This window comes from Bombus flavifrons, chromosome 7, assembly GCF_040668555.2.
Source record: "Bombus flavifrons isolate JBK064 chromosome 7, iyBomFlav1_principal, whole genome shotgun sequence".
Taxonomy (NCBI): domain Eukaryota; kingdom Metazoa; phylum Arthropoda; class Insecta; order Hymenoptera; family Apidae; genus Bombus; species Bombus flavifrons.
In genome coordinates, this window is record NC_138448.1 from 388819 (window position 1) to 412218 (window position 23400).

A 23400-nucleotide genomic window follows, 5' to 3' on the forward strand; every position below is an offset into this window, starting at 1 on the left:
ATAATCGATATTAAGTTCTACTTTATATTTCAATAGAATGAAAGAGGGTTATTTACAATGCTTAAAAAAAATTTTTGCATATATTCTCATTTTTCATTTATCAATATGAATAGAAAGACTGGAAACTAGTACTAAAAAGCACTTAGAAGCTATTGATTATGTATTTCCATAAACTGAAAAGTACGAGGAATATTATAATAATGTAATGATGTTATAAATATTATTTGTTTAAATTTACCTTGGAACTTATCACTATTTATATAATATCTGTATACATAACAAATAAATTTATGAAAATAAGTCACTTTTTTCCAAGTGACTAATCATTTATCCAAGTGACGTAGTTCTTAAACCTACAAAAATTGCAATTGATTAGTTTATCTTTTGAGAGACAAAATCCACGTATCCTAATGACTTGATATAATTTACATTGACATATTTACGATATGTTTGTATCCAAGCATAACGACATCTTTATTGTTGAAAATTCACAAACTGCTATTTATTGTACATTTATACAAAGCAGCCGATTTGTATTATTGTTGTATCAGTACATGTTACGCACTTATTGCATATTATGCAATATTGTGTGCATATAAAATTATTATTAATGTGCATTTATGTGCATATTATGTATCTTATGTAATTATGTGTCAATTTTTTTTTGTAAATGAAACTAAACAGACAAATAAAAAATTTTTTTATGTACTAAATATTATAATGAGTACTATATTTTGGGTATCTTATATGTTTTATATATTATGTGTATTCTGTGCATTTTTGAATCCCCAAATTTTTCATAAATGATTAAAAATGTGAAGTTGTTGTGTGCGAAACGCTTTCAACTTATATAGTTGGAACTATCCTGACGAGGACATACAGTGGTTGTTTGGTAATAAGTGCAGTTTTACGAATCACCCGAAGAAAAGTCTCTGTATTAACAATTTTTGACACGCTATTACCACTGCAAAAATAATAATCTATATTAATCTAGAGTCATAATAGTTGAATTCGGGAGTCGATGGAACGATAAAACGGTTAATCATTAGCGATTGACAAAGGTGATAAGCGCGTGTTATTGTTTGTTCCACGTCTTGTGAGAGAAGAAGGGAAAGAAAGGATAGAAGAACAGAAGAAGATCGAAAGAAGGATCGTCTAACAATCGCAACGGTCAACAATGACTGTTATTTAATAAGGTTTTGGGTTTATAAAATAACGATTCACTCAGATTCGTTTTATCCAATATATTTAGTCTAACAGTTCAGTCTTATAACACGTCTTACCACACAGGAGTCTTCAAGTCAATAGAACAACGTGGTCGACTTCTAAGAGAAAAGAGCGTCGTTAGAAGTCGTACCAACTAAGTTTGTAGTAACCAGCGATCATACCAACTTAACATTTCTCAACACTCCCCTTTGATCGCTAGTTTCTACAAGCCCCATAGCTTTGGTAAATTGCTGAGTCTTAATCCTATTTAACCCTTTGGTAAGAATGTCAGCGACATTCTCCGGACTAGGTACATAAATATATTCTAGTATCCCCCTCGATACGCAGTTCTTAACGTAAAAGTATCGCACTTGGACGTGCTTAGAACTCTCGGCAACTATTTCGTCCCTTGACCATGAAATAGCTCCGATATTATCGCAGAATATTTTACAGGGACGAGGGCAATACGACAGTTGACCCAATTCCTTTAACAGTAAAGAAATCCACACTGTTTCCCTTGCTGCTTCCTGCATTGCCACGAATTCCGCTTCGCACGTCGACTGAGCTATAATCGGTTGTTTTTTGGATAGCCAGGATATCGCCGCGCCAGCGAGTATGAACACATATCCGCTCCTGGATTTCCTGTCTACCGTACAACCCGCAAAATCCGAGTCGCAAAATACTTTCAGAGGTTGCCCGATCCTCTGGTATACTAACGTTAAGTCTTTGGTCTTTAATAAATACCTGAATACCCGCTTCACTGCTTTCCAGTCGGATACAGTCGGGTTCGCGCATCTTTGGCTCAATTTTCCTATTGCACACGCAACATCAGGACGACTTACAGTAGCGACATACATAATGTGCCCCACAGCTTGTTCATATAATTTGCTGTCGAAAGGCTCATCGCGTTCAATATCAAAACCAGCCTCACATTCCCTAGCTAGCGGTGTCGACACTCCCACCACCCCAGCCTCGTGAGTAATGTCAAACAGATCCAGTATTTGACCTATCTGTACAGATTGATCGAATACTACCGTGGTGCTGTTTGGCTTACTCAGGTAGATGGACAGAAATTGAGTGTCTACACCTAGCATCCTAACATCTAGTTTGTCCTTAAACCTAGTTTTGAATATCTCAATCCACTCATTCGTCCCAAACACAAGGATGTCGTCCACATACACAGCTACAATCAACCTTTTTGACGCATCCACATACACACATGGATCACTCACGCATGGGCTCAGACTCATACCCCTTAAAATGCTATTGATGTGCCTAAACCACATTCTTCCAGCTTGTTTTAGTCCATACAGGCTCCTTTTGAGCTTACACACAAATTTAGTTCTGTCTTTGCCTGGAACTCTAAAGAGTTCTGGTTGCTCCATGTATATATCCTCATCCAGAGGGCTGTTGAGATATGCACATTCCACATCGATGTGCTCGTAAACCCACTCATTCTCCGCACATAGGGCAAGCAGAATTCTTAGAGTTCTGCGTTTTACTATCGGACTAAAGGTTTCTGAATAATCTACTCCAGGCCTCTGCCAGAATCCCCGAGCTACTAACCTAGCCTTATATCTATCAGGGTCTCTCTTTATCGCAAGCACCCACTTACAGTCTATAACGTTTTTATCTAAGGGTCTTTGCACGATGTCCCACACATCCTTACTTTTTAGATTGTCTAGTTCCTTTTTTATTGCATCAGTCCACTTTTGAGCGTCTGGCCCTCTCAGGGCTTCATGCACATTCACAGGTACACACATGTTCTGAGATTTACAAACAATCGCAGTGCGAGCACAACAATCACATGTTCTTGGTTTGTGTAGCCTTGCCGACCTCCTAGGCACAAACGGTACACTCACAGTATCCACTGGATCGTCCTCACACGTTAAACTATCCATAAAGTAGTCGGTTTCCCCTTCGTCGTTTTCTCCGTCACTCTGTGTCTCGACGTCAGTTTGACCGGCTTCTCCCCTATGTTCAAAGGTTTCTACATCCCATATCCATTCCGAGGACTTATCCTTTATATGGTTCGTTTCCACCTTAGCGCTCTTGTAGGGGAACGTGTTCTCTTCGAATCTGACGTGACAGGATATTATCACCTTTTGGGTCTTCGGTAGGTAAATCCTATAACGCTTGACCTGTCTGTCATATCCCACAAATATCCCCTCATCCGCTCTGCTCTCGAATTTTCCTCCGCTTGGACTCTTTAGATACCAGACTCTGCATCCAAACACTCGCAGTCTGTTTATCTCCCCTTGGAGGTCACATCTCTTACCCCTCCATAATTCCAGTGGGATCTTGTCTCCGATGGCAGCGGATGGGCATAGGTTCCTTATGTGGCATGCCGTGTTCACAGCCTCCCCCCACAGATAGTCAGGGAGTCCAGATTGGATGAGTAAACATCTGGACATCTCGACCAGAGTTCTGTTCGCTCGTTCGGAGACCCCATTTTGTTCAGGGTTTCTAGGGACAGTTTTCCTGTGTAAGATACCTTTCTCCTTTAGGTAGTTCTCGAAGGTTTCTCCAGTGTACTCACCCCCGTTATCTGTTTGAAGTGCACTTATCTTATATTGATGTAAGGCCTCCACCTCCGCCTGGTACTCCTTGAAACACTTGAGTACTTCATTCTTCCTACTGATGATCCTGACGTGCGTGAACCGGGAAAAATCATCTATGAACGTTACGAAATAATTACCTCCGCCCAGCGACTTGCATTGTGTTCTGCCACTAATATCGCTGTGAATTATTTCTAAAGGACGCCGACACATGTGGTGGGCGGTCTTCGGAAAAGGTACTCTCGTCATTTTCCCTTTCACGCAGACCCCGCATGGTTCCTCGTGCATCCTAGAATCCTCCTTCACGCTCCTTACAGGGATTTTTCTCATCGCATTCCCATGTAGATGACCTAACCTCTCATGCCATGATACGATACCTTTGTACGCCTTAGCTTCAATAATCTCGGCGTGGTCATTGTCATTTCCAGGTTCTTCTTGATCGTTCCCCATGGAAACGTTTGCTGCATGCCTCTCAGGTGGTATTGTCTCTAGGTAGTACACGTTGTCCCCTACCTTTGAGTTGAATACCATGTCCCCATCATCATGTGTGCTGACGGCCTCATCCTTCGTACATACTGTGGTGACGCCTTTCACTGCCAATTGCCTGATCGATATTAGATTTACATCTAAATCGGGTACCCACAGGGCGTTCGACAAGGATAGACTCCACCCGCCGCAAGCCTTGGTCATCTTCACGACGATCGTGCCTTTTCCTTTGACTTCCAGGTACCCCTTGCCAATCCGAATCTGTCCGGCCGCAGGCACGAAGTCCACGAACCGATATCTATCCGGAGTCATATGGTTTGAGGCTCCCGAGTCGAGATAGCTGATCCTGTCTCTTTCCACGTGGTTGATAGATGATAAAGCCAGTGTGGAGATAAGTCCCTTGGATCTCGGTTTATCTTCCACTTTGTTTTCTGGGTCTTTCCCTTCCTTGTCTTCCTTTCCCTCTTGGCAGTTGTACGATATGTGGCCTCGTTTTCCACATTTGTAGCATTTTTTATCTTTTGGGTTTTTCTGCTTCTTCTTAGCGCCATCTAATCTATTCCTTTCGGATGGACCCATAGCCGCTTCCATTCTCCTTTCCTCAAGTAGGAGATCGGATTTCACGGCCCTCGATATTAAATTCTTATCGAGCCTTACCGTCCTAAGGTATGTCGCGTAGTTTGGGTCCGACACGAGGCCGGCTAAAATGAAGCACGCCATCACGTGATCATCGATTCTTAGACCTGCGTTGGAAATTTTTTCACACAGGTCGTGTATCTTACCGCAGTATTTTCCGATCTTCATATCGGGGGTTTTTTCCATGGTACCCAGTTCCCGTATGTATAGGACAGTGTCCATCGACGTGGACCTCCCATGGACATCCTCCAGCGCCTTCCAGCAATCCCTCGCTGTCTTCAAGGACTTAATATCTCCGATAAATTCGGGGCGAACATGTCGGAAAAGATACGCACGTGCCATGCTGTCCTTCCTCATGCATTCTGGGTCCAGCCTTTGCGCTGCCGTAAATCCTGGTTCTATTGCCTCCCAGCAACCCAGGAAAACCAGCGAGGCTTCCGTCATTGTCTTCCAATACTCGTAATTGTCACTTTTTAGGACCGGCTTCATATCGCTGTCCACATCACTTAGTCTGTCGTGATCGGCCATGGCGTGGTCTCTTCTCGGATTATCTCGTAAAACACAAAAAAAACTCAAAAATAATAACTTTTTTCCCCGCAGTTTACTGCCCTGGGCCCATAACCTGTTATTTAATAAGGTTTTGGGTTTATAAAATAACGATTCACTCAGATTCGTTTTATCCAATATATTTAGTCTAACAGTTCAGTCTTATAACACGTCTTATCACACAGGAGTCTTCAAGTCAATAGAACAACGTGGTCGACTTCTAAGACAAAAGAGCGTCGTTAGAAGTCGTACCAACTAAGTTTGTAGTAACCAGCGATCATACCAACTTAACATTTCTCAACAATGACTACATCGCGGTACTTGCTCAGCACCGTATCCAGTCACTACGCAACTGCGATCACGATCCGCGCGACTCGAGTACAAATCGGATTTTGGTTCGACTCCTTAACAAAAGTCATACATAAATTTTGTTATTATGTTATTATTAGTTTATTTACTATTTTTATGTTAATATTGTTATTATTAGTATTTAAAGCCATATTAATTGCAAGATTATTAGCGACTACTTTAGGTTAAACAATAGACATGTGTCATTGTGGTACTTGCGTACAAAATTTTAAAGGGCTTTGTTTTCAGCGTCAAGACGCTAGTATTCCAATGCTTCAGTACGTATATGCAGAGTAAATAACAATGATCTTTGGAACAATTGGAGACATGTGAGACCTACAGATTTAGATGGATTCCAAATCATCAGAAATCACGTTGAAATAAGTACAACAGAAATAAATAATACAATTACGAATAAATTGAGTTGCATTTTTTCAACTTTTTTGCAAAGCTTTGCAAAGCTAGCATGACTTTAACAAATTTTATTGCCTTAGAAATTGAAAATGAATTGAAAATGTTTTCTATTCTGTTAAGTGCACGGTGCTGCTTTTCGTATTGATGACAACTTGTATGAACGCGTTTAACGTGTTTTGGTAATTTATTTTATCAAACATTACAATAATCGTCTTTTAAAATATTGCACTGAACGATACTTGTCAGCAACTGAAAATTAGACAAAGTGCTTGTAATTTATTGAAACACAAACAGTATATACCAGAATAACTGTAAGAATATTGTTCGATATCTATTACTAAATATTTTTTAATTTTATTTTGTTTATTTATGGTCGCATCCATCTCTGAGGGTATTAGTTACTAGTTAGGTTTCACCTTCCATATACGCACAAGATTTTTACGATTTACAGATTTTTCGAAGTGTTATGTTCATGGTGAGGACGAGTGACAAACGACAGATATAATCAGTTGCAACACGGGACCTTCTAGACAGCATACTCACTTAATTTTAAATCAGATTTAAAAAATTTTTTAAATTTTAAGTTAAATTATTGTAAGTTAATTTAAGTATATTTACACATATAAGTTACTATGTACAAATGTATATATACATATTAATATAATGTATTATATCATATATATTACATAATTATATATAAATTAATGTAATAAATATTACATTAATAAATATTAATGTAATAAATATATTGTATATTTATATATGTATATGTATATATGTATTTCATATATATTTTTAGTGTAGTGATCAGTAAGAATTCGTTAACTTTGAAATAACAAATTAGTTTATATCTATAAAAGGATATATGAACACAATCCGCAATTTAATATTATAAGACGCACAGATTGAGACGATAAGCTTGTATAATTTGTATATTAGATTAATCTGCTATTGGATAAACAAAAAAGCGTACGATATAATGGACATATTATGTATAGTAGATATCAATTACAGTATATGTGTTGATTTTGCTAGATTAGTTGGTTTATGTCTTTTAGGAATTGTAAGAAGTGGTTCACTCTTTTCTTCTTATTTATGACCAATTCAAGATTACTTAGAATGCTATAGTATCTTTTTTGTTTTGATACTTTCAACAATTAATTACAGTTTTGCCTGAAAATAAGTAACACGCTCGAGATTGGTAAGTTACTTATTACAAGACATAAACCAGTTTGTATATTACAACGCAACATGTAATATACAGGTTTTTCGGCTACATGCGTAAAAAAATTTAAGGAATGATTTTTGAAGCTAAAATAAGATGGAAATCAAGAATTAAAAAATTGCTTTTTCGGCTTTTTTCTAGTTATTGACAATTAAAAATGAAGCGAAATACTCCTGTGCACGAGCAAACCTCCTTACACGAATGAAAGTAGGTCAGCCTAAGCAGCGAGATGCACAAGTATCCTCAAATTGAACGATACGTGGGCAGCAGCTTACTTCGTATAAGTAGAGAAGAAAATTATGACATTTGAAGACGTAAATCATCCTGCACGATGTTCTGTAAGAAAAATTGTAGATTAAACATTATACCTGTCTACTCATTAAAATCCATAACAACGTATCGAAAACCGTTTCATGGAATTTTCAAGTAAAGAGAATTAATGTTTCCTCTAATCCTTTGCCTCCATAAATAATTAAGAAGTAATAGCACATATAAAAAATGTTTACACAAATTTCATACACACACCGCGATTGTCCCGTCCGCGGATAGATTTTTCTACAGAAAAATCATATACAGTATGTGAAATTGATATTTCACCTCAATGAGTCGTTTCAGATTCACGATTCAGAAAGTTCGAAAAAGAGCAGAAAACGATCGTTATCGAATTCGGGATCTGATGGAAGAACAGAACCTAAACGCAAGGACGAACACATCCGTAAAATGAAGTGGTTGGTGAACTGATTGGATCGTCGATCGTAATTACAAGTACTACAACTTTGTAAATTTCGGATTCATTAAAGAATGATTTAGCTGTCTGCACATGGGTGAGACGTATGGATTGGCGGAATAATTTGATTGTGACGGTCGATCGGTATTACTCAGACTGATCATAGCTTGTTGTTAAATCGTGATATGATATACGCACACAGTTCATGGAAACGTGGATTGAGATGTAAGAGGGAATGATCCAGTTCTTTAGTAAAATTATTTAAGGGGACTGTGCTATAAGAAACGCGCTCGGAAAAACTATGAGAATAGTATTGTTCAAAAAATTCAAGTAATCGTGGAAATTCGATATTACGATTCGAGACGAGGCTTTAATCGGTATGGCAATCGATAGGATTGATAATGATAAAATCGAGTTGACTATGTAGCCTGGTCAACAAGTAGTCGCCAACGAATCGTATTCATATACAATGTCGATACTGACGAGCAGACCCAATGCAAACGAACATCAGCATACATGAGAAACGCAGAAATCATGTTTGATTACGGTCGCGAAAATAAATAGATAGAATAAAAACGTATAGAGTATAAAATAATATAAAATAAATAATATACTATAAAATATAAAATATAGATGATATAATATAAAATAATAGTATAAAAACGTAAAAAAATTTTCCGTCGAACAGTACAATGAAAGGATCTTGCAGCGTGGAGCGTTTGTGATGGAACTAAATAGGTTCTTGTATATGCTAGCGTGGAATACTTTCAGCACTTGGCCGCATGGTGTAGCACCTATACTATAGAACAGCTAAACCTACGGGCGTGAGTACTCTCATTTCCTCTCTATGTATATCAAAGACCTATCGAAATCAGAAGAATCACGGAATATATGTTATCAACTAATATTCGCAGTAATGAATTTTTGTACAGTTTAAATATTGAAATTGCTTTTTTATTGTTACAAAACCTTCAATTGTTAAAAATTATTTCTGTCAACATAATTATGTCCTGTATATTACTTTCCTGTAAACTTTTCCAAGATTTTTCCAATCTATATTTTCTTCCTTGAAATGTTTGAAAGAAAATATATAATGTAGATAAATATAGTGGATAAATTTTCAATATTAATATATTCATAAATGAAGCTTCATACAATAAAATGTTTGAACACTTAACACAGGTTGCACTAATTCATAAGTGGCAATTACGTTGACCCCTAAATACATTACAATATGAGTTTAATAGATTATGCTATTACCACTGGTAGATAGACGACCAGATCGCAATGTTAAATAATTTTATACAAAGTGGATGAATATTTTTAATGCCCAGGGAAATTATGAAATCATTTTCTAACATTCTCAATTTGATGAAATCAGAAATAGGAATGCTATTTTAGTGATACTAAGTTTATTTTACTTAAAACATCCTTTAAACTTAAAACAATTATAGTGTCTGTGTTTTGTATTCGTATAATTAGTGGACTTTTAAATATTTATGGGGAATTTAAAAGTATAAAATGGGCAGAATTCACATAATGTGTAAAAATGTATAAAATATAGAATAATACTCCTTATAATATTTAGCACACGATAGTTAGATCATTCTAACTAAAGATGAAAAACGATTCATTTAAAAAGATAAAAAACATACTATGTAGAATTATTTGTATAATTATCTTTACAGGTTCAAATTTGAAAATGGAATAACATCTTTATTTATTATTACCAACATTAAAAAATGACAATTAGTAAAAAGCTATTGAGAAAAAATTAATTTTTGTTTAAACGGAAAACAGTAGAATGCATCATTACATTTTTAAGAGATTTTTCAAAAAATTAAATGGTTAAAGAATATTAATTTTTAAGTGTTCTAGTTAGAAATAACTATTATACATAATATAAACATTATATAATAACAACATTTAGTTACCGGTATTCATTATCAATGACGGAAATTGTTTTTAGTTATCATAAACATTATTACCAGCTTATTTACCATATCCGCTATTCATATTAATCAGTACGAATAAATGGAAATTTATTTGTTTATCAGTAACCACTATCGACGATGAAAACTTTTTTCTGATTACTATAGACTGATTTAAGTAATAATGTTATAGAAGATAGAATCCTCTATCCAACAAGTAAATCGCAAGAAGTAAAATAAATTCTTTTTTGAAGTAACATTGCTAATTCTGCATACAAATAACCTCACATAATAGGTGAAATGTTCCTTCTCGTAAAAAGGTTAATACGTATGTATGATCTTTGTGTCAAGTTCAAAAATCCATATATTTGCATGTCAAGAATGAGTCAATTTTGGAAATAGGCACAGAAAGCAAGAACAATAAATCAATTATTATCTTATATGTTTAAGGCAATAATATGCTTCTGCACCTCTAGAATTTACCATCGTGTAAACATATATAAAGCCTTTTAAAGCAATTTTGCAATCTCATTACACAAACACCGGGCTAAGCGGTATTCTGTTGTATGTAATTGTTTTTAACGCATAAGGAATAGAGTAGAGCAGCAAACAGTTTCACATATATCCTTATATCTTTTGTCAATATTTTTTGTAGTCACTGCATATCTATTGACGAAAAATATTCACTTTAGTCACTTTAAAAACAACTAGACACTAAAAATATTTCATTGGATCAAGCAGCGCGAACATTAGTAAATATTAAAAAGAATGTGTGTACGTAGACTTACACATCAAAGTTTTCGAATAAAAATTCTGTGTACCATAGATAAACACCTTTATATACTTTTGGTGAAATTAAATAACTGATATTTATGTTTAGTCACGAAAGCCCACATTACTCTACATGTACCTACAAAATTATTTACGCTTACGTGGCAACAGTTTTATTACTATACACATTATTACTAATGTTTCTAAACAGAAATTAGAATATTTACTTCATAAAATTCTTGAGATAAAATTACGGTAGAAATTACCAAACCTTCAATATTTCTAATGCCAAGGAAATTTCAGGATATTGTTAATGTTTACGTAAGGGGGGGGAGGGTTAAGCATAAAATTATAATATAATATTAAGCCTACTATTTTTATAACTTCATGCAGATATAACAGAAGTATGTAATTTTTATAATATTGTAATTTATATCTTTTACTTAATAAAACTAAAAGTAAATAAATTACGTTATATTTTAACAACGTTATATCTTAATCTGTCAGAAAAGTTTGTAAAGCTAACGTTTTTATTATAATATATTTGAGGAGCGCATGTAAACTTTTGTGATTGATGGTAGATATATCAAATAAAACACTAAATATATTTATTCAATTAAATAATTTATTTTCTAAGTATATTATTATCGAAATAACGTTATTTAAGATAAAGGAACAAAGCAAATAACAAATAAAGTCAACATTTCAATTTGAAAAATTATTTAAATGAAAGCTTGTTTTGATAATACTCAATCGTGGTAGAAATCGTCATTGGCGACTTCGGAGCTTCGATTCACGCGATTAACTTTGATCATTGGAGCAAATGAAGGAGAAGAACGTCGTCTCCTGGATGATGTCGTCACCGATAACTCAGAGAACGAGGAATCGGTCGGGGTGGGGCCTTGTTCATGGAATCGTGGACGTGCGTAACCCGTTTGTTCGCTCGGTTCTTCAGTGAGAAAGCGCGCGTGGAATGCTTTAGTCGTGTAGTATCGTGTATTCGTTCCGACGAGTGTTTCCATGTGAATGAGGTTGGCTTACTATATAAGTGCTTCTTTACAAAAATATGATATGACAAGAGAAAGAGAACGAGAGTGTATAGAGTAAATAAATAAGAAGGTGCACAGTGTGATAATAAACAGAGAAGATGAAAATGGTACAAGTTTCAAGATCCATCGTGTTACTCGTTGTCCTCGTGCTGCATCGAGGTAAATGCTGTTTTGCCTGTCGTCTATATTCCCCTGGCGATCGATTCGTTGTTCAGTGAGGTGTCACAATCACGTGGCCACCATTGAGTCACGCTTGTGAAAACAGGTTACTGTTACGTGCCACATGTCGTCGTAACTTCAATCGCATACCTGTGGGCCCCACTACACAATAATTTAATACATTACTACACAAGGTGTTCCAGTAATCATGGTACAATCGGTAAAAACGTAATTCTACGTGAAAAAATTCAGTGAAAATATAGAATAACATTTTTTCATACAGCGCGACGCTTTGTTTTCGATAAAATCAAATTTGGAAATTTCTTTGTTATATCTGAATTTATCTAATTAAATACTAGCTAGATATAAGTAAACAATCAAAAGAAGGTCATTCTACGAAAAAGAATAAGTGAAAAATAACATTTTTCTGCTTAAGGCATCATTTCCATGAAAATAGTATTTGAACATGCTTAGTTAAGAATTGGCTTTGCCATGCGTACTTGATAACTTTTCAAATTTCATTTGTTCAAATACGAAGCGTTCTATGAAAAAATTTTATTTTATATTTTCGACTTACCTTTCCACATAAAATCACCTCCCTGTCAATTGTACCATTATCACTGTGACACTATCATTGATAGGACACTGTACAATTAATAAGAACTAGATCGCGGATATTTGTGACATTTCATAGTCTTACGAATACGACTAGGGAAATGGAAGTTAAATAGAGATTTGTTGATTTAAAAGATAACAGTAGTAAAAGAATCATTTACTAACTCATTTACTAACTAGTCACAACTTATTCTGTTCTGATATTTCATGATCATTTATTTTCAATTACTCGATTATTTGTTTTTGTTTATTTATTGTATAGTCGTACTTATTTAGAGTTATTTCTTTAGGGAATTATTATTATATTTTGTAGGAATTATTATTAATATTATTTTCTTTTTGTTTCGTTATACGTACCGTTCCGTTTGTTTGGATATTTAGATTCTATGATATTGAGCAATATAGTATCACCTTTTAGGCTTAAATTTTGATTGATTTCCTTTTTCGAATGTAATACAAATTTTAATGAAACTGTTGTAAGTGCTCAAGTTTTGTTAAGTTACTTGGTTAAATTTTATCCAAGATACTCTTTCCTCGTATTTTGCCTTTCCTCGTATTGAGATTTATAGTTAGGAAACAGTCGTAGGAGAATTGAAAAATAAAACTTCAATCTTATATATAAAATAATATATAATATAATATAATATAATATATATATATAAATTCGACATTCGACTATCTTTGTTATATTAGCAAAGTTTAAAACAGAACTGAAAAAAACATATATATCTATACATACTGAATATATATACTGAAAAAACATACATGTATATATATATATATATATATATATATATGTTTTTTCAGTTCTGTTTTTAACTTTACCAATATAACAAAGATAGTCGAGTCTCATATTCATAACGTTAATGAAATTTCAAAATGTTTCACACAACATATATATATTTATTCATAAAGGATATTTAAAACCGCGAATATTTTTATAAACCTGTTTATACTATAATGTAAAATACCATTTATACAAATCTGTTGAGGATAAGCTGATTCGTATAATCAGGTCATTCGTATACTGTATGGATGTAGTACAAGTTCATTTAATTTTCCCTTCTTACAATATCTGTGATTTTTCGGATAGCTAATAGAGTTTACATTAATATAAATGTATTCCACCAAACATTTGCTCATAAATATACATATAATTATGATTTTGGAAATGAATTTGTGAACACAATAATCGTGTAATTAATTAATACCACGTGACATAAATATAAATAAATAAAAAAAAATTAATTCTAGTAATAAAAAAAATCGAGAAAAATCATTTCGATACATATAAATAGACATAAATACATTCCATTCGTTCATGTAATTGGTATGAGTGGCACTCGGTAGTTCAGATAATAGAGATTCAGTCAGCGTTCAGTTATTCGTGCATTAATTGTACATAAAATTTCGTTCACATAGTTAAATGTTAAATACTTAACGAATTAATATAAACCAAGTTCTACTGTATATAAAGACAGACCGATCTAAAAAAACGTTTGAAATCACTATCGCATGAATCATACAATACTTTGGAATGTTTTTTCCTGATTCGCAGATATACTAGTTTCGATTGGACTCTTTCGTACTTGAAACAGGAGAACTGTGAACAGAAACGTGTAGTTAATGCGTAGCAATCATGCAAATTACATACGAGAAGCATTTGAACATTATCTATTTCTTAACGAATCATCAAACTCGTGATGCTTTGCACGTTACAATAGGCAATAAATCAATGATATAATTTACGAAACGAAAGCTTTCTGAGATTATCATTTGATTATTAGAAATGTTTCAGTAAACATGTTTCAGTGGCATTTTCGTATAATGTAATTGGGACGTTCAATATTTGTTTTGATTAAATATTTACAATTAATGAGAAATGTTAAAGATATCCCTAGATATATTCGTTTTCATTGTTACATAGAAAGTGACATTATATAGAAAATGATTTGTGCATTTGAATCATGTAGAAGCTATATTGACTAACTCAAAAATTGGAAAATAGAGTGATTATATCCCATTATTACAAGCATTATTTCTTCAACTTATTTTGAAATTTACTGTTATTTATATTACTATATTATTAGTAATATTTTATATTAATATTAATAATCATGTTATTTATAAGTGAAATTATGGAAATACCCTATTTATTTTTTAAGAATTAAATATCTATTGTATATTGTACTTGAATATTGTAATTGAGAAATTAGTAAAAAATGGAGTTGAAATCAGTTTGGCTTCTAAGGAATTTATTTATCTACATTCCCGTTGATTGATTCCGAGTATGGGACACTGAGACACCTATTATTTTCATTCGAATTGTGATAATCCAAATTATTAAGAAAACCATTAATCGATCAGAATTTCATATTCATGCAAAATTGCAATCCGGAACACATAACAAAAGTTTGTCAAAACTATTTTCAAAAGTTGCAACAATATAGTAATTAATTACATGACCCACATATTTTCCTGGCCTATTTAAACGCGAAAGAGTCTATAGAAACCTAAATCTGTATTGTAAAACCATTCATAACATGCGTAAGATTAAGTAACAAAAAAAGCATAATATGAATATGAAAAGTGATCGAAATATATTATTATATATAGCGATCAAAACCGTAAAAGATATAGAAAAGGAAAGAAATTAATTTTATTCTACCAAGTTCTAATGAGATTATTAAACATAATCTGGAAAAATGTTGAGACAGCCAATCTTTTAATTCTGTTTCAAAGAATTGTTCTGTATTAATTAATGAAGGCTGTACTTTATGTCAAATATATTCTTTAGAAAAAAGAAAATAAAAGTTAAGAGTAATTATTTCCAAAACTTCCACCATTTCAGATATCGATGATTTTTTAATGTGTTATTGGAGGCATCTGAACAACTTTTTCGTATACACGAAATATGTTTTATTGTTAGTTTTCGCAAAAAATTGTCGGTACAACCACAGTGAATTCTGGCTATAATTCTGCGTCCGTGACAGCGTATGCGTTAAATATTGATTGGGGTTAGGCAGCATCACGGTGTGGTGACCAGATAAGATAACGCTTAATCCGAACCTAATTCTTATCATTTGTTTATAGTTTATATAGGTTGGGTCATCCGCTGTCACGGACATTATTTGTAAACAATTGTATGCAGATTTCATTGTAGTGATACCGCCAGTTTTTTGCAAAAATTTCGGAAACTAAGAGTCTGACGATAACACGCGAAGGAAAAAGTTGTTCAAAATGTTGATTTTTGCAATATATTAAAAAATCATCGAAATCCAAGATGACTGCAGCTTTCTAAATAATTATCGTAGAATATATCAATATAATTGAGAAAAGGAATTGACGATTAGAAGGAAGTAAATGAAAATTTCTTATAGTTTGTATTATTATGGTCTACTATTATATAAGTAATTTGCTATTAAACATTTCTTATATATAATTACTGCTATAACAGCTTTTTCTAAAAAAATTATATTAAAAAAATGAACAATCTGCGTTGGCGCGGAATAATTTCAATTGAAGTACACCATCAAACATACAAATATTAAAAATATACAAAAAATTGTCGATAATGATCAACTAAAGGTTTCGAGTACCAAATTGTAACTTTGTTTTACAAATGGTCGAAATGTATTAAATCTGTTAAATTATAGTTTGATTAATATTATTTTCAGGCAAGATATAAATATTAAATGTTTTATTAAGCCATTTCATCTACAACATACATATATATTATGTACTCATAAAGTGGTTAGTTGTAAATATCTCCAAAGAAAGTGATTGTGACCAATATTGTAAACTACTCATTTCATTTAGGTCGAAATAATAGTTTTATAGCAATCAATTACGATGTTTCATCGGAATGCAACATGTATGGTATCCCAATGAAAATTAACAAATTTATTATTTGGGTATAAATGACGATGTGAAATGGTCGTGTGCAACGTAAACGATAAAATTTATTATCGATATCCAGTCGTGTGAAAGAAGCGTTAAAAAGATGATATCTATTGACATGAATTCGTGAAACTAGCGATGAGTGATTTTACATCAAGTTCAATATATATACTCATAAATCTGAATAAACTCAAGATTCACTTCATACAGTTTAAATATTATGTCATATGTAGATTGCAGATTTTTATGCATTTTTGAATAATTTACAAAAACTAAATGTAACATTTAGAGAAACTAAACATGAAAAAATTCGGCTATGATATAAAATATTCAATTTTTAATGGATAAAACAAATTTTTTGTCTAAGTTCTATTAGATGGTAGTTCGTTTTAGTATATTTATAAAAATATCAATTATTATTTTTTGTTCTATTGCAACAAAATGGATCGTACATATTCAATAAAATAATATAAAAATAAAATGTTGTACAACTGTTACTTCCTAATAAAACGAAAGAAACTTTTGGGACCACCTAATACATTCGATATACAGTAATTTGTTCAAAATATTGAACATAGTTTGGAGTAATGTCTATAAAAACAATACTTTTGTCCATGAAATGTCGAGTATTTGGTAACGGAAATCGTAATAGTAATTATTTGAAAATGGCACAAAACAGGCCATTATCAAATAATTAAGAAGATAAAGCAGCTCAATTTAAAATACGAAGAATAAGTTAATAAAAGTGATACAATTGACATCACAATCTAGAATTCAGAATATGCTTACTTTGTACATTTTGATGATGGTTCATTCCGGAAAAAAACAATTTTGTTGCTACTCGATCACAAAAATTGGCCATCTAAATTCATTCGTGAAAAGTGGCATATCCCAAAATATATTAACAGCTTATACTTATGCTAATACTGAAATAACATTAGTTGAAATGGAAGTTCTTTCTGTCTAACTGAAATCCGAAAAAACGATGCAATTTAAATTTATGAACAAAGACGTGTTTACAACGAGATCAGTTACATGAGTTCGAAACTACGAGTTCCTTATCAGAAATTCTCCATTCGCTTAAAATCGCTTTTCTGAACTACCTTCTTAAATGGTGACATTCAATAAAATTGATCCCATTTATCGTTTATAATTCTATAGAACTTTCCTAAATTTATTAAAACATTTCAAATGAAATGGTAATGGTTTCCGAATACTCGCGATTGATATTTGCAAGAGATTTGATTCGTTCGATTATTGAAATAATTATTGAAGTAGAGCTTTAATATTTGCGAGGTTGAAAATCAGTGTGTGAAAATTTTGTAAATATATACTTGGCAAATATATTACAACACCTTATTTTCCAATCAAACGTCTCTTTAGCAGTTTCTACATTTTATTTTTATATTATCAAATTTTTGTAATCATGTACAAGTACTATTAAATGATAGGAAAATGTGTGCCAATCCCTCTTCAAGCTATTATATATCTATGAAGCGAATCTTGTGTATTGGATTTCGATTTATTAGTATCTATATATGAATATTGGATATTAAAATTGAACACATCACTAGTAATAAAACGCTTTTGTGGGATATAGCACAGTTTCGTTCGAATTAGATAAAACGATATCATTTTCACTGTTTTTCAACATTTTTTACAAATATTAATATTTCTGTCAATTTTAATTTTGACTTATGTCACTTTTACACCAACTATATAATATGTTCTTAAGGGACCTAATATAATCGATAATATTGTCAATATCAGCAAATATTAAATGTTATTTAAGATAAAATAATGAAGAAAATAATAAATAGAATAAAAATTTGTATTTCAACAATTATATGGATAGAAGTTGATCTGACGTGCTGATAATTATTCGGATTTTTTGTTTATTCAGTCGATGGTAATCTGTGTGTCCAAACAACAGAAAGGCACTATATATCTTATGCTATTTAATCTGCGAGAGGCCATTCGTTTTTCTCCGTTCTTTATCATTAGTAGGTTGAACAGTTCTTATCAAGACTTCTCAATGTACAACAAATCCCACGACTTGTGTGTACGCAAAATTCATGTTTTACATTATTTCCAGCGTTACCTTAAAGCTGTTATCAACTAATTACTAAGAATTATTTAAATCGACTTAATTTGACAAAAACAATACACATTTCTCTTTTAAGTTTACTGTTTATTTAATAAATTATTAGTTTGAGATTCTATTATCACTGGTTATTATCAGTGTAAAAACTTTTAAGGTAAAAGTTGTGTCAATTAAGTTTGTTTAAATGAAATATTCTAATAATTGTTTATTATTAAACAAAATGGTTGCAAACGATTATTTAAATAATATGTCATTTTACTTGGCTATACATATAACTTCGCAATAATTATAGGTTTAATTTATTTGAAAAACTATTAGAAGAAAGCTATCAATGACGTACGAAGGTCTACTTTTCTACGATATGTCTCACTTTTTTCATAAGCATAATGGTACACCTAAAAGTGCAGTGACATCTTTTAAGATAAAAATCTATAATTTATATTCGATATCTACTTTATATTAGATTTCTCTAAATATTAAGTATTCTGCGAAAAAAATATTGAAACACTTGTGTCTTAAAACGATTACTTACAAGGATTTAATTTTAATTTTGTACATATATAAGTACTTTTGCGGTACATACATTAAATTTGACGACATAAGCCCTTTTACCCTATAAGGCGAGAAAGATTCGAGCGAGCTATCAAACTTGAACATGTTTGAACTTTGGAACCTTACTTTTGCTATTTTATGTTTATTATGGAGTCATTTAATACATACAATTTTGATTACACAATTTGCTTCATAAGATAGAAAGTTATAGATCTAAAATCTTAAGTATGCGTTTTTTTATGGGTTTCCTATACGTATTTTATGAAAAATATAATACACCTTGATAAAAAATAATTATTTTCTAAGTCGTTCTTTCTGAATATCTAAGTATTATTACCTCAATAGCTTTTTACGTAGAATCTATCAAGTAATTGATATACACAGAAGTAAATATGCATCTCTGCTTAAAAATTTGCACTTTTCAAGTGCACTACTGCGTTTGTAAAAGACGGCATTTCAGTTATTTGAATCACTCTATATAACATAAAATAAGTGATATGTATATGTATCTGTACATTAGATATACTCTGTATATTCTACAAATCATAAGATAAAAAATGCACTTGCAAATTATTACACTTGAACATCAAAGACGTCTTTTAATATTTCATTACTAACATTGATTCACCTATGCTATGCTATCACGATATAATGTAAAGATTATACACGCATATTTCTTCTTCTGGTAATAAAGAAAAATTATACAGATATTGTAAAGAATATCATCGATAGCAAAGAATGTATTTTGCCTAATAATATCTGTCTATTGAAGAATAACTTTTCCAAAAGCGTTTTTCTCGTTAGCGTTCACTTATGATTTATTTATTCGCTTTTCTGATGGAACGAGTCTGTTGGTTGATAATGTGGCTGCATTATCAGAAGAGGAAAGAAAGGACTTCCTCCCAAGAGACGGTTGTACATATATGCGCAGAACTGAACTCGCGTGGTACATGTGCGTTTTTACTGTTTTTATGTAGTAAAAGGATATCAGCAAGAATGAAATGGAACCGATTATCCGCAGGATATTGTGGCTAAAAAGAACCGGCTTCGTTTTGAAATATTTGTTACTCATCTTCCTTACGACTTACGAAAGTATTTGAACATTTATTATTAGCACAGAAAATATTGGTAATTATTCGGAATAGGAGCGACTTCATCGCATGCAATGACATTGAAATATATTGTCAATATCAACATTATAAACAACTTTTTCCTATACGTATAATCGCCGCTCGGTTTTATTTTATAAATTATAAAGCAATTTATATTTAATACTATGTGTATCACTCAACAATTTATTTTATAAATTTTTGTTGCGTGAATGTAAGCAATTTTTCAACGCCGGCAGGTGTATTTGTTATATTTTTGACCAATTGAAGATCAGAATAGAGTGCAACATTCCATGTATGTAATGACTGATTAATCGAAAATTATTTCACGCTAGTCTTGCCACTAGAACGGATATCTACTGCTCTGGCACTTGTTAGCTTATAACCCGTTGGTTTTTCTTATATATTTATTAAAAAAAACATTAAAAATAATTATCTCTCTTGTGAATGAGTTAAGTTTAGATTTAGCTATATAAAAATGTGGACACTTACTGCTAAATCAAGATTAATCGTAACCTAAATTTAACTAAAGCCTTTTGTGGATACCTTGGAATCTTGATAACCTTGTTCGCTTTGATAACCTATGTCTAAGTCATTGAAATTAGTAATGATGTTCCTGTTCCGAATAATTATGATTAACAAGGAATTCACTTGGATAATATTATTTTAGACAAATATTTTTCGGAAAATCCGAAAAGTGTTTGACTCTGGTTGTGAAATCTATGTATGTACAGGGAAACTTTGTCGGGAACAAACAGGTTCCTATAGGTAACCAGGTCGTGTATATAATTAAAAGTCCACTTAATTCTTTTCACTATCTATGGTTTTTCGTTTAGATAATATATATATATAAATATATATATATATATATATATATATATATATATATATATATATATATAACAGGAGTTCATTTTTATATAAATTTCGATTGGTGACATGATCCCATCATAATGCGTAACTGTTGCGCATCTTGTAACTGTTGCGCATCTTAAAGACTTTAAATATGAATTTGAGCACGTGTAGTTACGAATCGTGTAATTAATTCAACTTTATGGTTTATTAAGTTTATAACAAAGATATAATATCGGGAAATGTATTTGGACAATTGATACGATATATTAACATGAAATTAATTAAATGCTTTATGAAGAATAGAATGATAAATGACATATGTACAATATAAGATTGAACTAATTTTAATACATTGAAGTGATAAAGAAAAATGGAAATAATAGATGTATGGGAAAAAATCATTTGACTAAATATTGTATATAAATTAAAATAAATGTAAATAAATAATAAATATTATAAATAACAATTTTATAAATGATAAATGTAAATAATATGTTTATGAAATTGCAGTAACGTTCGATAGTAGTTTAGATAACAAAAACTCAGTTAGAGTTCAGTTAATCAAAGACTATATAAGTAAAGCTTCGTTTATATAGAGTTTATTTAAACAGAGTTATATTACTTATTTGCTTTTTCGATAAATTTAGGATGTAACGTACAAAATTTTTTATTTTTTTTTATTAGCAAGATCAACAGAGGATGACATAACTACGATAATGGAAGCTGACGATCTTCTTATAAACGAAAACGACCCTTTAGAGATTAAGTGCACCGGCCACGAAAGGATTTCTTTCATTTATCCTCAAGACTCAAGAAATGCGGTAAGTTTATAAAAAATAATTGATGTAATAGTACCACCTCTAGGAACAAACTTCCGAGTAAACGCAATAGCTTTAAACTATCGAAAGATATTGAACTGTCTGAGATGTGAAATGTTATAATTAGACCGCAAACTTTTATACATGTATGGAAAATTTGCAAGTGAAAAAATGCATTGAATATACATAATATGAAAAAATATATACAATATAAAAGATTCTATCCGATATCTTAGATTCTTCAACTACCATGTTATTTTTTTTGTTTCTCCTGTTTCATAATTCTATCATTCTTTTTATTCTTTCCACTTTTGCATTTAGCTCGCCTTCTCATCTTCTTCTATCTTCCTTCTTATCCTTCTCTCCAAATCATCTAGCTTCTATCCAATGATTTTATTATTATTGTGACCCTCTTTTTTCTCGATTTTAGTCTCTTGTTTTCGAATTGTTTAATTATATCTAACATCTCTTTTCTCTCATTTTCCAACGATCTTTTTATTTCCTTCCTCTCTCGTCGTCTGTTTCAAGTCTTTCAATTCTTGTTCCATTGAACAATTTTTTTACCTCATTCTTCCTCTCAAACCTTAAATTTCTTTGATCAAACCTGCTATGGACCTTAATATTTCTGCAATCTCTCTGTTTTTTTTAATTTCTTTCCCTGGTGCTCTTTTTATTCTTATTCTTATTCTTATCTTCTGTATTTTCCACATTTTTCTTCGTTATTTTCGTCTCTCCTTTTTTTTTCCTTTTTTCAGGTAGTACTTTTTTCTTCTCTTATACTTCACTTGGATTTTATTTAAAAATTCATCTAACATGCCTGTCTCTGTAACATCTTTCCTTGCCTGTTTCCGTTGCTTTATCGATATTTGTAAGATACCCACGGTTTGATTTCCTAACTTCTATCTTTTTTGGAGACTGTCCCAATTCATTTCCTGATCTATACGTCATTATCAAGATTCGTTCTCTCAGAAAAGTTAGCTTTCCTACCTTCGCCTAATTATCTTTTATTTTTTGTGAACTACACTTGTTCCTTTTTATCTACCTCTATTCTTTGCCTCTATTTCTACTCCCACTTCCATTAAAATTCGCTTTTATACATGTTCTTACACACTATTCACATCACACGCTCTTCAGCCATGTCCGATTAGTTCTTTCGTATTTGCTTCACAATATTTAACCTACTACGATATTTAGCTTTTCCCTATGTGTCTTATATTTATATCATAGCATTATACACCTTTAAAATTTTAATAAACTGTAAAAACTTTAATATTTTTAGTTAATTTAGAATCATTGCATTGATGTATATTTATATTGTTTTTGTAGGCACAAGCACATGCTAACTTTCTTTTCATGGCTGAAGAGCAACAAAATAAAGTTGTCTATTTATC

At 31.9% G+C, this 23400-nt stretch overlaps 1 protein-coding gene across 4 annotated transcripts in view; it reads left to right on the forward strand.

The window, feature by feature from the left end:
- The first annotated feature begins 11733 nt into the window (after positions 1–11733).
- Positions 11734–23400, forward strand: part of Pvr (PDGF- and VEGF-receptor related) — a 65385-nt gene continuing 53718 nt past the window's right edge. Inside the window, exons 1-3 of one of the 4 annotated variants that reach the window (XM_069117495.1) lie at positions 11734–12056; positions 21876–22012; positions 23336–23386. In XM_069117495.1, coding sequence (XP_068973596.1) covers positions 11996–12056; positions 21876–22012; positions 23336–23386 — 249 coding nt within the window. In that variant the 5' untranslated portion in view covers positions 11734–11995. The remainder of the gene's footprint in view (positions 12057–21875; positions 22013–23335; positions 23387–23400) is intronic. The other 3 variants (XM_069117496.1, XM_069117497.1, XM_069117498.1) reach the window with 3 other exon arrangements.